The sequence below is a fragment of the Belonocnema kinseyi genome, chromosome 1 (genome assembly GCF_010883055.1).
Source record: "Belonocnema kinseyi isolate 2016_QV_RU_SX_M_011 chromosome 1, B_treatae_v1, whole genome shotgun sequence".
NCBI lineage: Eukaryota > Metazoa > Arthropoda > Insecta > Hymenoptera > Cynipidae > Belonocnema > Belonocnema kinseyi.
Genome location: NC_046657.1, coordinates 21,221,435 through 21,240,381, shown reverse-complemented (window position 1 = coordinate 21,240,381; position 18,947 = coordinate 21,221,435). Strand labels below are relative to the sequence as shown.

At 23.1% G+C, this 18,947-nt stretch overlaps 1 protein-coding gene across 1 annotated transcript in view; it reads right to left on the bottom strand.

Moving 5' to 3' along the window:
* LOC117168143 (adenosine kinase 2-like) overlaps positions 1-12,311 on the bottom strand; it is a 72,968-nt gene extending 60,657 nt beyond the window's left edge. The window contains exons 1-2 of the mRNA XM_033353580.1: positions 12,207-12,311; positions 6,971-7,133 (exon numbers count right to left, since the gene is read on the bottom strand). Coding sequence (XP_033209471.1) covers positions 6,971-7,114 — 144 coding nt within the window. The 5' untranslated portion in view covers positions 7,115-7,133; positions 12,207-12,311. The remainder of the gene's footprint in view (positions 1-6,970; positions 7,134-12,206) is intronic.
* Between the last annotated feature and the right edge of the window lie 6,636 nt (positions 12,312-18,947).

The following is an 18,947-nucleotide window of genomic DNA, read 5'->3' as shown; positions in this document are numbered from 1 at the left end:
TAACAGGGTGTCTAGCGATTGTTAGGAGCAAAATTCAAGATTGCCTTTTTTACATCAAATAATGAAGTCAACGTTTGAACGTTTGAACGTTTTGCGACCGAGTCACTTCATTTTTTAGTGGCCAAAAACTTCTAAAGAAAGCCAAATCGTAAATAAACAAATTATTAATTTTTTGCGAACACGAGTCGTCTTTCTGAAATCTTTGTTATCTAATCTAATCTTATTACAAACCTTAGTGAAAGCTTGAAATTCTGGAGAAATCTTTTTTTAATCTTTATTTGTGAAATCTTTTGGGTTTGTTTAAAATCATTGAAAGTCTTCTGAAATTATTTTAAATGTGTTGAAACCTTTTGAAATCGCTGAAAATCGTTTAAAATCACTGGAATATTTGAGATATATTGAAATCTTATAAAAAAATTGCATATCGTTTAAAATACTTGAAAGGTTTTTAAATCTTTGAAATCTGGTGTACTGTGTGTGTCCTTGTTAAAATTTTTCAAGTCCTTCAAATCTACGAAAACTTTTTGACATTTTGTAAAATCTTTGAAATATTTTTGAATTATTATAATCTTTTCAAATCTTCTCAATTTTGTTGAAACCTTTTGAAATCATTAAAAACCTTTTAAATATTTTCTAATCTTTGAAATCTGGTGTACCAGATTCCCTTGTTGGAATCTTTGAAATTCTTGAAATGTTTTAAAATCCTGAAGAATTCTTAAAAATATTTAAGAAATCTTTTGTAATCGTTTAAAATCTTCTCAAACATTTTTAAATCATTTAAAATCTTTGAAATCTGGTATTTTGAAATCTTTATGAATGTTTTAAGAAATATTTGAAACTTTTGTGAAATCTTTTGACATCTCCTAAACAATTTTGAAGTTATTTCAAATCTTTGAAATCTTTGTGGATTCGTTCGAATTATTTAAATTATTACAAATCTTAGTGAAAACGTTCGATATCTTCTCAAAAAATTTTAAATTGTCTAGAACTTTGAAATGTTTTGAAATCTTAGAAATGTGGTTTCATAATACCCTTTCTTAAATATTTAAGCTCTTGTAAGTTTTCAAATCTTTGTTAGATGTTCCAAATCTTTATGAAATAATCGAAATCTTTGGGGAATTTTTGTGAAAACTTTTTAATGTAGTGTGCACGCCTTTTTAGAATGTTTGAAATCCTTGAAATATTTGTGAAATATTTTGAAATGTTTTAAAACCTCTTGAAATCGTTTCAATTCTTTGAAATCTGGTGTAACTGTAACCCTTTTTCTAATTGTGAAACTGAATTAACATCCAAATTTTAAACTAATAATTTTTATAATTTATAAGTTGAATACCTCAACAAAAAGTGCCTTGAAATATCTTTATTAATTCTGCAATAAACAAAAGATAAATTATATCTTGACGAATAACAAAATTTTCAAACAAAAGATTTTTCTAAACGAGATGTTTCTTTCATTATAAGCTAAAAGATTTAAATTACTCCTCGCATTTAGATAAAATGTTGTTTTAAAAGAAAAAAGAAAAGAAAGGAATAATTAAAATTCAAGGTTTTCGAGAAAAAAAATCAAGGAGATTGACCATGAATCTTTGACCATGAAGATTAATTTTCTGCAAGAAAAAAAAATCAGTTTTCAACCAAAAATGGAACTTTTTTTTGTTGTAAAGAAAAGGAATTTAAAAAATCCGCCCGCTCCGTGAGCACATCGTCAAAAAATCAACAACAGTAATTTGGCGACAGTGAACGGAAATTATATGATATTACAGAAAATTTCTCTTAAAATTGTAATTCTTTATATTATAAACAAATTTAATGAACAAATGCAGTAATCAGACATTTTTCGAGAGAAAAATTAGTTTTCTTTTCTATGTACATTTTTATAAATTAGTTTGGGAACTTTATTACAATTTCAACAAAATTCATAATAAGTTGATCAATTTTATGATTTCTTTAAACAAATTTAAGCAAAAAATACATTAATCAGGCATTTGTCTACAGAAAAATTAGTTGTTTATTTCGATGGCAACTTTTTTAATTAGGATAACGAAAAAAAATTTTCTTCATCGACATATGACCGCTAATAATGCATTTGTTTTTAACAATCATTAAACTTATCAACTCATCATGAATATTGCCGAATTTATTATGAAAATCTAAATTACAAGTCTGACATTGAAACAAAACAGAATTTTTCCGTCGACAGATGCCTCAATAATGCATTTGTTTATTAAATTTGTTTTAAAAAATCACAAAATTGATCAAAAATGATGAATTTTGCTCGTTATCATGAACTTCCTAATTAAAACAGTTGACATAGAAAAAAAAAAACGAGTTTTTCTTTAGACTTATTATGAGTGTTGCTGAAATTGTCATGAAATTCCCAACTGAAAAAACTGGCATTAAAAAATAAAATTTTCTCACGAAAAATGCCCTAATAATGCTTTTGTTTACTTTATCACAAATTTACTAACTAAAAAAAAAAAAATTTACATCGAAAACAACGAATATTTTTGTCGAAAAATGCCTGATTACTGCATTGGTACATTTGTGTATTTTTGAAATGTTTCTTGAATCTCTGTTCGTGAAATCTTTTCAAATCTTCTGAAATTTGTTGAAACCTTTTGAAATCATTAAAAGTCATTCAAATTTTTTGAAATCATTGAAATCTGGTGTACCAGATTCCTTTGTTGGAATCTTTGAAATTCTTGAAATGTTTTGAAATCCTCAAGAATTCTTCCAAATATTTTAGAAATCTTTTGAAATCTTTTTAAGCATTTTTTAAATCGTTTAAAGTCTTTTGAAAGTTTTAAAATCTTTGTGCAATATTCGAAATCTTAGCGAATTCGTTGGAATTATTCAAATTATTGAATATCTCAGTGAAATCTTTGATATCTTCTAAACAATTTTAAAATTGTTTAAAATCTTTGAAATGTGGTTTAATATACCTCTTTTTAAATACTTCAACTCTTTTGTAAGTTTTAAAATCTTTGTGAAATCTTCCAAATTTTGATGAAATGTTCGAAATTTTTGGGGAATTTTGGTGAAAACTTTTTAATGTAGTGTAGCCTTTTTTGAATGTTTGAAATCCTTGAAATATTTGTGAAATATTTTGAAATGTTTTAAAACCTCTTGAAATCGTTTCAAATTTTTGAAATCTTAAATCTGGTGTACCGTACCCCCTTTTTCCAATTCCGAAACTGAATTAACATCCAAATTTTAAACTAATAATTTTTATAATTTATAAACTGAATACCTCAACAAAAAGTGCATTGAAATATCTTTATTTATTCTGTAATAAACAAAAGATAAATTATATCTTGACGAATACAAAAATTTTCAAAAGAAAGATATTTCCTAAACGAGATGCTTCTTTCATAATAGACCAAAAGATTTAAATTAGTCCTCGCATTTCTATAAAATTACTGTTTTAAAAGAAAGAAAGAAAAAAAAATAATAAATAAAATTCAAGGTTTTCGAGAAAAAATCAAGGAGATTTCCAGGTTTTTTAAGGTTTTCAAGGTCACTAGACACCCTGATTATGCATTGACAGGTCCCTATGAAATAAAATATAGGGAGCAAAGGGTAACAACAAATTCAGGATAAATTAATTCATTTCCGTAAAATTCAAATTTATTATTATTTATAATTTATTTATTGTTGAAAATTGAAGAAAATTAATCTGATTTCAATTATCAACAATTGAACGCTTAATTATTTAAACTTGAGATTTACATTGTTGAAAATTTAACAAAAGTAAAAATTGATATTTGAACAGTCGAAACTTGAAAAAAAAAAAAAAAAATTAATTTGAAAAAAGAAAAATAAGATTTTAACATTCATTTGTTGAAACCTTTGAAAAATTGAAATTTCAAATGCTTAATATTTATAAAAAAAATTGTAATTGAATTTTCGATAAATCAAATAAAATTGATGAAAATTGATCCTTGAATATTAAAAAGTTGAAACTTCAATTATTTAAAATTGAATCGTTAACGAAAAAAAATTAAATGGAAGAAAATGAAATTTTTAACACCTGAAAATCAATTTGTTTCAATTCTCAACAATTGAACGACTGATTGTTTAAAATTATAATTTCAATTGTTGATAATTGAACAAAAGTAAAAATTGATATTTGTACAGTTGAAACTTGAAAAAAAAAATTAAATTAAAAAAAAAAAACAAAAAAAAAAAAAAGATTTTGAACTGTTTCAAAATTGAAATTGCGTTTTCAGTTATTGAAACTCAAACGAAAATTGATTTTTCACTGTTTTAAATGAAGGAAAATTGATAATTGAATTTTCAAATTTAAAAAATTCTATTTTTGAATATTGAAGAAATTTAAATTTTTAATAGTTGCAAATTCAAATTTTAAATTATCAATAGTTGAATTTTTTTTTTTTTTGATTGAACAAAATAAAAAATTCAATTTGAAATTCATTGAAATTTTAAGAAAATCGAAATTGAATTTTTAACAGTTTGAAACTGAAGAAAATTAAATTTTTAACATCTGAAAATGAATTTGTCTCAATTTTCAGGAATTGACCGCTTAATTGTTCAAAATTTAACGAAAGTAAAAATTGATATGTGAACAGTTGAAACTTGAAAAAAAAAACTTATAAAAAGAAGTTTGAAATTAATTCTTTGAAACTTGAAAAAATTGAATTTTCAACTGCTTAAAAAAAAAAAAAAAAAAATTGAAATTGAGTTTTCAACTATTGAAAATTAAAAAAAATTTAAATTTCAACAGTCCGAAACACAAGAAAAATAAAAATTTTTACACCAGAAAATAAATTTGTTTAAATTTTTAACTATTGAATGCTTAAAACTGCTTAAAATTTAAAATAAATGCAATTTTATTTTCAACTATTGAAACTTAAAAGAAAATTGATTTTTCACAGATTAAAATAAATGAAAATTGATAATTGGATTTAAAAAATTTTTAAATTCTATTGTTGTGTATTAAGGAAATTTGTATTTTTAAAAGCTGAAAATTCAATGCTTAAATTTTCAATAGTTGAAAATTCAATTGTTTAAAATTGAACAAAATAAAGAACTGATTTTAAACTTTTTGAAAATTTAAGAAAATTGAATTTTTACCAGCTGTAAATAAATTTGTTTCAATTCTCAACAATTTAACGATTAATTGTTTAAACTTGAAATTTCAATTGTTGATAATTTAACAAAAGTAAAAGTTGATATTTAAACAGTTGAAAGTTGAAAAAAATAATTAATTTGAAGAAAGAAAAAGATTTTAAACTGTTTAAAATTAATTTGTTGAAACTTGAGAAAAATTTAAACATTGAATTTTCAACTGTTTAACATTTTTTAAAATTAAAATTGTGTTTTCAACTATTGAAACTTAAACAAAAATGCATTTTTCCCGGTTTAAAATGAAGAAAAATTGATAATTGAATTTTCAAAATTAATAAATTCTATTGTTGAATATTCATGAAAATTGAATTCAACGTTTAAATTATCAACAGTTGAAAATTTAATTGTTTAAAATGGAAAAAAATAATTAAAAATTGAATTTTCAACTGATAGAAAATTTAAGAAAATTGAAATTGAATTTTCAACACTTTGTAATTGTAGAAAATAGATGAAAATTTTATTTTGACAGCTGAAAATTCAATTTTTTTTAAATTTGCAACAGTTAAAGCTTAAATCTTTAGCTGTTTGAAGATTTAAGAAAATTGAAAATTAATTTTATACTGTTCTAAATTGAAGAAACTTAATCATTTAATTTTCAAGAGACAAAAATTCAATTTTTTTTTTTCACTTTCAACGGCTGAAAAACTGAATTTTTTAACAGCTGAAAATTATTTTGTTTAATATTAATATTTCAATTGTTGAAAATTAAAAAAAAAAAGTGAAAAACTATGCTTGGAATATTGAAAAAAATTTTTTTTTAATTAAAAAAACGGATTTTAAACTGTTTTAAATTCTATTGTTGAAATTTAAAATTAAACACGGTATTTTCAACTGTTTAAATTTAACAAAATCGAAATTCAATTTTCAACTGTTCAAAATTAAGGAAAAGTGATCATTGAATTTTAAACATTTAAATGTTCTACTGTTGAACATTGAAACAAATTCAATTTTTAATAGCTGAAAGTTCAATTTTTTAATTTTCAGTAGATAAACCATTAAATTGATAATTAATTTTTTAAATTTCAAAATTCAATTTACTTTTAATTTTCAAACAGTTGACAATTAAATTGACTAAAATTGAAGAAAATAGATATCTCGAAGTAAAAATTGAAGTTTGAATTTTTAACAGTTGAAAATTCTGGAGCTAAAAATTGAATTGTCAACCTTTAAAAATGAAATTAACAAAGACTGAATTTTTAATTAAAATTGAAGAGTATCGCAGAAAGATCAAATTTATAACTTTCAAAAAATCAAGAAAAATACGTATTTTGTGTTGAAAATGTTTGATTTACATAATTTTGCATGAAAGCTATTCGATAAAATTCTTAAATATCACAAAGTGAATTTAAAAAAATTCAAATAAATCGAAAACATTTGAAAAATTTTAAGAAAAAAAAAAAACTTCATTTAATTCAGCAACTTTGAAACGAGTTCAAAAAATTTCAAGAAAATTCAAAGGAATTTGATCAAATGTCTCAAGAATTCAAGGCGAGGTTAAAATTCTTCAGGATAAATTAAATACAAAAGCTTAAAAATGAAAAAAAAAAAAAAAAACACTGACTTAACTAGAATTGAGTAAAATCGGAAAAATTAAAGTAAATTACAAAAATCCCAAAAAATAAATTCAAATCTTTGAAACCCTACTAATTTATAAACAAAAGTGACTAAGAAAAATTTATTCGGCAATTTAAAATTTTTTTTCTTCAAATTTTACCTAAAATTCAACTGTTGTTAATTTAAGAAAATTAGGGAAAATCGTGGAAAATTCAATTTTAAAGTTTCTTTCTGATCATTCAAAAAAAAAAAAAAAAGCTAGTCTTACCACAAATCCGTAATTTTTGACGACATCGCACTCGACAACCTTTCCGTATTTTTCGAAAAGGGGCTTGATGTCGGCGTTGGAGGTTTTGTCGGCCAAATTGCCGATGAAGATTTTGAAGGTGCCCACGCTGCTAAAACCCGGCATTTTTGGCTCGCTTTAGAACCTGCAATCCAACCATAAAAGGCGAATTTAAAAAAAAAAAACATATATATTTCAATTGAATTTCAAATAAGAAATTTGCAAGAAAATAGTTCATTAAAAAAAAAGCATTTTTAACAAATTACAATTTAATCAGAAAATACGAAATTTTAAACTCAACAGTGGAATTTTTTATTAAAAAAAAAAAACCAAAACCAAAAACAAATGTTTAAGAAAATAGTTAATTTTTGAACTAGGAAATTTAATTTCTAACAAAATATGTGATTGTTCAATTAAAAAAGATACTATTTAAGTGAAAATTAAATAGATAAATTTTCACCTAGAAAACCAAATTTCAAACAAAGTTGTTTAATTCTTAACCAAACAATATAATTTAAAAAAAGTTGAATTCTAAACAAAAATATTGAATTTAACCCGAAAAGACGAAAATTCAACTAAAAAGTTTAATTCTCAATTATAAATTAAACATTTTTAACCGAGGACATTAATTTTCTATAAAAAAGACGATTTATTTAACAAAATACATCAATTTTTAACTAAAATCTATATATTTTCAAGAAAAAATTTGTTAACAAATTTTTTAAAAATTAGTAAATTTGAACCAAAAATATGAATTTTCTACCAAAAAGGACGAATTGTAACAAAATATACGACTTCAACTTCAAAATATCCATTTTTAAGTAAAAATGAAGAGTACTTTAAAACTAAAAAACTTAATTTTTAAACAAAAAAATTACACGAATTTTCAACTACATAGAAGAATTTTCTAATACAAAATATCCATTTACAACCATAATTATCACATTTGAATTTTCAGCTAAAAAATTATTTAAAATAAAAAAAAAGAATTTTAAACAAAAAATCGATTTCTTGAAAACAAAGTACACATCAATTTAACCAAAGACTACGTATTTTCAACAACACAGTTTGATTTTCAATACGAAAATAAGAATTTTTAACCAAGCAAATTAATTTTATAACAATAAGGGCAAATTTTTAACAAAGTGCATTAATTTTTTAATACATTTTGTTAGCAAACATGTTAGTTTAAGCAAAAAAATTTTTTAATTGAAAAAAATCGAATTTTCAACAAAATTGTTGATTTCTGAACAAAACAATCGAATTTTCAATATGAAAATACGAATTTTTCAGGAAACACATCGATTTTAGAACAAAAAACGATAGATTTTCAATGAAAAATGTAATAGTTTAATTTGCAGTTTAAAATAATTATTCTTTTAACAGAAAACGTATTTTCAAGAAAAAAAAAATTAAATTAAAAAAATTAATTCAGCTTAATTTAAGCATGAAAGTCAAATTAATTGTTTACCAATAAGATGGACTTGGAACAGAGAACATTAATTTTCAACGCAAAAGACCAAATTTTAATAAAAGACATGAATTTCCAACTAGAAAATATATATTTTGATGAAAAAATTTATAATCAAAACTTTTATAAACAAAAATAATAAATTTCTACCAAAAAAGAACAATTTTTTAATTAGTGTATGACTAACTTAAAAACAAAACGAATTTTCAATCAAGGAGATATTTTTTGTTATTAAAATGGGCGAAATTTTAACGAAGGTTTTTTTTTTTTTTTAATGAAAAAGAACGACTTTTGAGCAACAATGTATTTTAGTTAAATTTTCAAGTTTCAGTCCGAAATTATACGAATTTTTAACTAAGAACATTAATTTTTTGCCAAAAAGAAAAATGTTTAACAAAATACATCGATTGTAACAAAATACTTCAATTTGAACCCAAAAAAATTAATTTAAAACAAAAAATGAAATAATTACATTTTCAATTAAAAAAACTAATTTATAAAAAAAAAAAAAATATTTTTTAAACAAAATAATAAAACTTGAATCAAAAAAGGTAAGCTCTCAACCAAAAACATAATAGCAGACTTTCCAACCAAAAATATTTCATTTTTTTTTATTGCGTTTCATTATTTCGGCACGCATTTTACAGAGAAAAAACCGAGAAAAAGGTTTAAATTTCTGGAAAAGGAGGAATTTTTCAAAGAGTCGGACGATTAAAAAAATAATATAATAATTAAAAACACTGATTAAAAGCGAGTTTGAAATCTAAATCAGAATCTCAAACCTTCCAATATGGAAACGTTCAACAACGTTTAAACCAACAAGATTCACTTAAAAAAAAAGTACTTCTTAATTAAAATTTTTTAAAATTCAAAAATGAATCAAAATCCATGATAAAAATAATAAAATATACCAGAGGAAAAAATCAAGTAATTTCAGCTCACTTCCCTTTTTTCTTTTGCGCGAGAACGAGGCCCGGCGAAACAAATATGGCGAAACAAAAAAAAAACGAACACGAACGCAAGCCGGTGATTATGCAGAATCAAGGATGCCGTAATGGCGGTTGGTCGTTCAAGGACGAATATTACGAATACAATCTGATTTTATTAAAATCTACTTTTACAATAAGTCACGGATTTTTTTTTCCATTCTACATGTACAAAATAAAATAAAAGGCACAATGACACAGTCAATTGTAAAATTCTAATAAGGAAAACGGAAGGTGGAATTTTCCACGCACCTACTTGAAATTACGTCGTTTTGATGCGGCGGCGCACTTCATACCTCAGTGACGTGTCAATCGAGGTCTCGACAAACTTTTGTCCACCAAATTTCCGGTTGGTAGAGGAGAATTCTAATTTTTCGTCGAAGATTAGTTTTTACATTTAAAATATAGTTTTATTCCATTTTATTATTAATAATGGATATTTTTAGGTTAAAAACTGAACTATTTATTTAAAATTTCATGTCATTTGTTTTATTTTTAAATTTAATTAGTTTGTTGAATTTTTTTAAAATTATGTTTAGCTAAAAATTTAACTATTATAATTTTGCTCCAAAATTGCGCTTTTTTCTTGTATTTTCTGCCTAAATTAAACTGCAATTTGTTTTTAAAATTAACTTTTGATTTGCCCAAATTACGTTTTTTTTTTCTGTTAAGTTCAAACATGATATTTTAGCTAAAATATGTAGCTATTAAATTTTTTTTTTGCTTGACAAATTGTTGAGAATTGTTTTGTTTTAATTCACGAATTTTAAATTAAAATTTGGAATATTCTTATTCGATTGAAAATATATTTTAATTCCATTTTTGCCTAAAAACTGATATTTTTGGTTTAGGAACAAAACTATTTGGTTGAAAATTTAGGTAATTTGTTCAATTTTTTAAAGTTGAAAAATGTAACTATTACATTTTTCCTTGAAGCTATTTCTTTTTTATTCAAAAATTCATATATTTCGTTAAAAAATCGCCTTGTCGATAAAAAATTCTTACTTTTGGATTGAAAATTAATATTCTTGGTTACAAATTCGTATTTTTAGATTTAAAATTCGATTGGTTTAAAAAACAATTTATAGTTAAATGTGACTGTAATTTGTTTTAAATAAATAGATTTTTATTTTGTTAAAAAATAATTTTCGTTTTGTTTGGAAAATAATACTTTGTCTAAAAAGTTAATTATATTTTTGAAAATTCATCTCAAGTAGAAAATTAGTTTTCAAAATTAAAAATAAGTTGTTATTCCTTTTGGACAAAAAAATGATTTTTTTAGTTTCGAAACTAAACTATTTGGTTCAAAATTCATATAATTTGTTGAATCTTTCTTTGTTGTAAATTAATCTTCCTGAATCAAAATCCGACTAAAAAGTCACATTTTTTATTTGAAAATTTAGCTCAGCTGGTTAAAATGTCGTCTTTTTTTAATACAACTTTTATTCCATTTTAGAAATAAAAAATTTGGTCAAAATTTCGTCCTTCTTGGGTACAAAATTCAACATTTTTGTTGGAAAATCCTTTTTTTTAAACTTCAAACTCAGAAAATTTGACTGTTAAAAAAAATTAAACAATTTCAGCTGAAAATTAACTTTTTTCCTTGAAAATTCACAAGTTTTTATAAGAAATTCGTATGTTTAATTTTGAAAATTCCAAACTTTGACAGAAATTCAATTATTTTGTGAAAAATATAGTTATTTTTTTCTAAAAAATCTTTTTTTTTTTAGTTAAAAAAATAATAATTTACCCAAGAATTCTGAAAAAACTTATATTTTCTTGAAAAATTCTTCAGAACTTCTAATTTTTTTCCTCAAAATCATGAAAAACTTGCATACGTTTCATAAACGTAAAAATCTTTTGAATGGTAAATTTCCTAACATTAAAAAAATGCCTGAAACGCTTTTGAAATACTTTTAAAATTAATGTTTGAAAACAAAAAACCATTAAAAATTGTCCCCAAAATACAAAGAAAGTCGTTCGAATTTTCATACCAGACTTAATACAAGTTCTCAATTTTTAGGACAAAAACTATAAAACGTGCTTGTCATGTTTAGAATCTTAAATACTGAAAGCGTCACTACTCATCACGTAAAAACTGTCCCTGGGCCCCTGGAAAAAAATACACATCCCTGGCTTCTCTCCCCCACCAATTAATCACACAAATTGAGGCCTTTACGATCAACAAAATTGGAAAATTGCCGAAATACCAAAGCCAATCCCTCAATCAGAAAATTCCAACGCCCAACAAAAAAAGCACACAAGAAAATCAAAAAAAATTACCAAACTGCGCAAAAAGGCGCAAACAAAAATCGATCCAGATTTTTTCAATTATTTTCGAATTTTCCACCAAAGATTAATCAAATAAAAACAATTTTCCAAAATTCGCCTTGTATAATCTTGGAAACTTCTCGAAATTGTTATCGATTTGGAAACCGGAAAGCCGGACAATGAAGGGGAAAGGGGACCGGAAAAAGCTATATATGAGAATGCTTATTCCATTATTGATTTTATAAGCATTTTGTCTATCAGAGACAATTTTACAAAAATTACGATTATTCTCGTAAAAATAGGAACGGGGAGGGAATAAATACGACGACAAATGGTAATCGGCGATTAAACGCAATGGCGTGATGCCGAAAATACAGAAACTCACTTATTTCCAATTTTACGATACACTTGGGTAGTTATTAACGTGAATTATTATCGAAACTTAAACAGAAATCGAAAATGGATGGTTTTTATTGAATTTGGTACTCACCTAGTCAATACTTCCGTAAAATTAAGTCACACGACACGACGCGAAATGACACGATGCACGAGGGAAAAATGGCGACCGAGAACAAATGAGAGAGACCGGGTGGCGGCGTCTTCCTGGGAAACAGTGCTGCCATCCAGACATTTTTTTCACTTCCGCTTCTGATATTTTGATAATTTTTGAGATTCAGAAGAAACCTCGAGAATTAATATACTCGTAAAGAAAAATCATTTTATTTTTTCATAGAAGAATTTTTTTAGATGTTGAAATTCAGTAGGAATTTGTTTAAAAAATTTTAAAGCTTTGAAATTTAAGTTTATCAATTTTGGTAGCCTTGAATTGACACTTTGACGACCCTTCCCAGAATGCACTGGGTGCTGACGTTTTACGCTCTTTTTCGACATGAAAGACGATTTTTAATGTAAATAATAGAATTTTTCTAACGTTTGACTTATTTTTATATTGTAGCCAGGGTAAATATTTTTTTTTAGAATTTTCGGGATTATTGGTTAAGGAAGGGGGTTTCGAGAAGAAGGAAGTGAGTGTGCGTTAGAGGAAACGCGGGAAAATTCAAATATTTTTTAATGCTATTGTAATTATTTTTTTAATAACTTGGAGAAAAAGAATTTGTCACGATAACAAAAATAGATAAACTTTTTTACAAGATGAATAATTATCAGCGATTAATTTTTAAACTCATAGTTCAATTTTCAATTAAAAAGAGAAAAATTTGCAATCAATAAAAAATGAATTTTCAACTCAAAAATAAATTTTCAACCAAAAATAGAAAAGGTAAATTTTCAGTTAAAACAAAGTAATTTTTAACTTAACAAAATTGAATTTTTAAACTAAAAAATATAAATTTTGAGCCCAAAGTTAAATTTTCAAATGTAAAAACGAGTTTTAAACTAAACAAAAATAAATTTTCAAAACAAAAACATTGCACAAAAATAAAGTCGTTGAATTTTCAGTTGGAACAAATTATTTTTCAACTAAACAAAATCAATTTTCAACTTAAAAATATCAATTTTGCATAAAAAATGAAACAGTTTAATTTTATTGAGTTAGAGAAAAATGATGAAAATAATGAACAATGTTTAATCAAATTAACAAATTTTTAAATATAAAAATGAATTTTCAACTAAAAAAATAATTTTTTAACCAAAAATCAAAAAGGCAAATTTTCAGATAAAAAATGAATTAGAAAAAATACATCATTTAATTTTCAATGAAATAATTACATTTTTAAATAAAAGATACTTTTTTAACCAAAAATGGAATCGTTAAATTTTCGGTTAAAACAAATTAATTTTCAATTAAACAAAATGGATTTTTCAACTAAAAAAGACCAATTTTAAATTAAAAATTGAATCGATACATTTTCATTAAAAAAAGATTTTTAACAGAAAAAAGTATTGAATAATATAGTGAACTTTTTAACGAAATAATTTAATTTTTAATTAAAAAAGATATATTCTCAACAACAAAATTTTAGTTACATACATATAATTTCGTTAAAAAAATAATTTTCAATACAAAAAATAATTTTCAACAAAAACTGTCAAATTTTAACTATAGAAATGAATGTTAAATTAAGAAAAAAAATTCAACTAAAGAAGATCAATTTTTAACAAAAAATAAAATAGTTTAATCTTCAGTAAAAAAAAAAAATACTTTTTGAACCGAAAAAAAGATTTTCAGTAAAATAGTTTAATTTATAACAAAAGAAATGAATTTTCAATTTTAAAACATCAATTTTCATAAAAAAATATGGAAGTTAATTACAGATTATTCAGTTAAAAAAATTATTTTAATGAACAAAAAAATTTCAACAATGTTGGTAAATATTTAACTATAGAAATGAATTTTAAAGTGACAGAAAATAAATATTCAACAAGAAATGAAAGATTTAAATTTTCAGACAAAAAAATAAATTTTTAAACAAATTCATAGTTCAATTTTTAACAAGAGAAATTAATTTTCAACTAAAAAGATACACCTTTCAACAAAAATGGACTACTTTAAATTTCAGTAAAAAAATAATTTTAAACCGAAAATAGGAACTTCAATAAAATATTTTAATTTTTAACGAAATAAATGAATTTTGAATTGAAAAACAAAATTTCAAAAACAAATAGAAATTAAATAAAGATTATTCAGTTTAATAAATAATTTTCGATGAAAAAAAAGGAATTTTCAACAAAGTTGTTAAGGTTTCAACTATATGTATGAATTTTTAACTAAAAAAAAAAAAAATAAATACATTTTTAACCAGAAATGGAAAAGTTAATTTTTCAGATGAAAAACTGAATTTTTAGTTGAAAAAGATAAAAAAAATGGAATTTAAATACAAATTATTCACTTTAAAAAATAATTTTGAATGAAAAACAGTAATTTTCAACAAAATTGTTAAATTTTAAACTATAGAAATGAATTTTTAACTAATAAACGGTTAATTTTTCAGTTAAATCAAATTAATTTTTTATCAAACAAAATCGATTTTTCAACTAAAAGAGTTAAATTTTGAACCAAAAATGGAATAGTTGAATTTCCAGTAAAAAAAAAAGATTTTGAACCGAAAAAATATTTTCAATTAAATAGTTCAATTTTTAACGAAAGAAATGAATTTTTAATTGAAAAAGATACATTAAAAAACAATGGAAGCTAAATACATAATTATTCAATTAAAAAATCATTTTCAATAAAAAAAAAATGTCAAGAAAATAGTTTCAACTAAAGAAAAAAGCGTTAACTGCATATTTCAGTATGTATAATTAAATTTTTAGTTTAAACATTTAATTTGGAACAAAAAAAATGTTTATTAAATAGTTAAATTTTCAACCAAAGAAATGATTTCTTAACTGAAAAAGATAACTTTCGAAACAAAAAAAAAGGAATTAAAAAAAAATAGTTAAGTTTTCAGAAAAGAAATGATTTTTCAACAAAATGGTGAATTTTTTGCTAAAAAGATTAATTTTATAGGAAAAAAAACGAATTCTAAATAAAATACATAAATTTTCAGACAATAATTTTATTAGTTAGTTAAAAAAGATAAATTTCTAATCGAATATTTAAAGTAAGTACATATTTTAATCCAACATAAACTTAAACAAAAAATATAAACCATGTGTCGTTCTGTAGACAACTATTATATTATTATTATTATTCATAATTATTCCGTAAACAAATTGCGCCTATTCATTGAAAAATTGCCAAACTCTGAATATGCTTATGAAAATTGTTTAAAGAATTAATAATTATTGTGAATTTTCAAAGTGTCATAGGAAAGAGTTTTTGGAAAAACATTCATAATTGATTCCGTAAATAAATTGAGGCGCAATTCGTTGAAAAATGGCCAAACTATGAATTTTTTTATGGACATTGTTTAAATAATTAATGATTCCTGTACATTTACAGAGAGACATAGAAAATAGTAATTGAAAATACATTCTTAGTTTATGCATCCTATCAAACAATAATAAATAAAAAAAATTTTAGATCTTTTTTGGATTAACACTTTTTGTCTATTATTTTTGGTCTTGGCTTTCATCGTTTTTCACAATTAAAAAAAAGTAATGTTATTTTTTACAAGTAAAGCCAAAACAACAAAAAACTATCTGCCCTATAAGAAGTTATTATTAAAAAATTTGTAGATCTTTTTTGGATGCACAATTTTTGTCTATTCATATTTGTTCGTGGTTTGTGTCGTTTTTACAAAGAAAAAATTATTTTTTAATTTATGACGTTAATTTTAATGATTAAAACAAACCCTATGTATCCTATCAAAAATCAATTCATAATAAATGTGTGGCTTTTTTCTTGTTGAACAAATTTTTTCTATTTTTTTTTGTAACTTGTGTCGTTTAAAAAAATGTATTGATTTGTAATTTTGTTTTTTAGTGAATAAAAAAAACTACGTATTCTATAAAAAATTTATTTTGTATAGTTTGACCGCAAAAAAGAACTTTTGATTTTTTGTTATTTTTGTGCGATTAAAATTTGAATTTTCATTTTTTTTCAAGAAAATTCAAAAAGTTGGAATTACAATCTTGTAGGGCTTTCAAAAATAAATCATTTTCGAATCTTGAAACAAAATTGCCTCAACAATTTGTCTAAAGATAATATTTTAAAAGATTTCCAAAATTGTCAAAACAGAATTGTGAAGATTTGAAGGCAATTAAAAATATTCCGAATTTTAAGAAAATGTTTAGAAAAATTCTAATAATTTCAAAATATATTTAGAAGGTTTAAGATTGTTGTGAAATGATTAAAAAATCATTTGAAATTTGAAAAAATTCACTAAAATGTAATTCAAAATGTAAGTTTTTGAAGATTTCGAAAAAAAAATTTAAAGCTTTTTAAGAAGTTTTAAAGGCTTCAAGAAAATAAAAAACTTGTTTTGAGATTCCTAGGAGAATATTTAATGTCTTTTTATTTTTTTAAATTATTTTTAAAGAAATTTTACAAAAATCTCGATACATTTCAAAATATTTCTACAAATGTTAAAAAAATCTGAAAGATTGAAGGGCAATTTTTTTTAATCTCAAAAGATTTTTCAAAATATTTAGAATAATTCGAGTTAGTTTAAAAAATATTTGTTTTTAAAACTTCTGAAGTCCTACATATCTTTTAAACTAACTCAAGCTTTTCGCGCAATATGGAAAATCTTTTTAAATAAAAAATTATACTTCTTTGACGTATCTGAAATCTCAAAAAATCTTTTTAAATTTTCTTAAGAATATTAGGAAAATGATATTTCTATATTCTTAAAAACAAATATTGGTTTCAAAATTATTAATACCCTCGAATTATAATTTCGGAGAAATTTTAGTTTTTTTTAGCTGAAAAATCTTTTTTAGTTAAAAATTAAATAATTTCACAGAAAATTCGCCTTTTTGATCTGAAAACTATTTTTTTGAAAATTAGACGTTTTTGTTATAAATGCAACTGGTTGAAAAATAATGTTTTATATATATTTAAATGTTAAAGAGCCTCGAAACTTTTTTAAATCTTACCACCAAACATCAACATTTTCTTTAAATTTTTTTGAAATCTTGTTGAATTTTCTTGAAAAAATAATTTTTAAAAATTGTAAAATTTCATTGAGAAACTTTAGAAAATTTTTATATTTCCTTGAAACCTTCCAAAATTTTTTAAAAGCTTCTAAATTTTAATTCGAAATCTTTAAAAGTCTTCGTGCAAAAATAAAAAATTGCTTCTCAAAATTGCATAGAAATCTTGAGAAATTCTTTTAATTATCCCGACCCATTTTAAAATCCTTAAAAAGCTTTTTATTTTTTTCAAAGCCTGATGCTCAAAAATCAACATTTAAAAATATTTTTTTGAAATCTTCTCAAACTTTAAAGTATTTACGAATCTTATCAAAACTTTAAAAATTAACAATTTAAAATAAAATTATTCGAAATGTTCTCAGAAATCTTAAAAAAAATGTATTCTCTTGAAACCATTTAAGAATCTCAAGAAAAGCCTCTGGTTTTGAAAGAAGTGTTAAAAATTGTTTTTAAATAAATCAAAAAAATGTTTAAAAATATTTTGAATAATTTATTAGAATTTCGAAAAAGAATCTATAAAACTTTGAAAAGTAGTAAATATTTTATTCCGACTAAATTTTTTCCTAAAATCGTGTAAAATCCTGTAAAATAAAAAACTAAGAATTAAAATTTTCTAGATTCTGTTTCGAAATATTTGAAATCTTCAAAAATTTCGTATGGCAAGCCACTTCGATTTAATTTCATTTTCATGGGCTATAAAATGCCCAAATTGTAATTTAAGTGCTTAGAAACCTTTACAAATAGTTGAAATTTTTATATTGCGTGAAGATTCTGTTCCGAAATATCAATTGATAATTGACTACGAACAGTCGGTAAATTACTGGTAGTCGGTAACAGAACGCAGTCGATAACATATCACCATTCGGTAACTTGGCGGGAAATTCAAAATTAAATGAAAATTGTCACCTATATCTCAAATAATATGACACTCGTTAAAAATATATTTTGAAAACGTGATAATTGTTTCTTTGGCTTATATATTTGGCTCAATAATATACATATCATAATATTACATATATACGAAATACTATATATTTTTTTATATACGAAAGCGAATTCTTTAAGGCACGTTGGATTGTCGTTTTAAAATTAAGACAATTATCTTACAAACTATAACATGAAGTAATACAATTAAATTAAAAATCTTTCGTCCCAATTTTAATACATTAAACAAAAATTCATCTCCCTTTTTGGCAAGAATCCTCGTTGGGTTAAACATTTTTGGAAGACAGTGTTTTGTTGCGATATAAAAAAATTATAATTACTTTGTCAAATAATGGTACAACAATAATCTATATACTATCAAGAATAGAAAAATGCGCAATCCTTTTACATTAAATCTCGAAGATATTGCGTCCTGAACTTTTCACAACTTCTAAGCTTATATACACACAAAACATCGACAAACAAGAATTTATACACATTATGTTGCCCAGGGTCCAAAGCAGAGTTTATACATAAAATTCTGTTCCGAGGGCGATTTTGACGCATTGGTCTCGAATATACAGAACAAAGAACTCTTAACTTATTTATTATCTACTTTATTTTTTTTTATTAAAATGTAATTTATATATTTAAGGGCATGCGACACAGTGGAATTCCTACATTACCAACCTCTTTTTTCTATTGAACAAAATTTTTTTTTGAACCATAGAACTTTTTTTGTAAATCA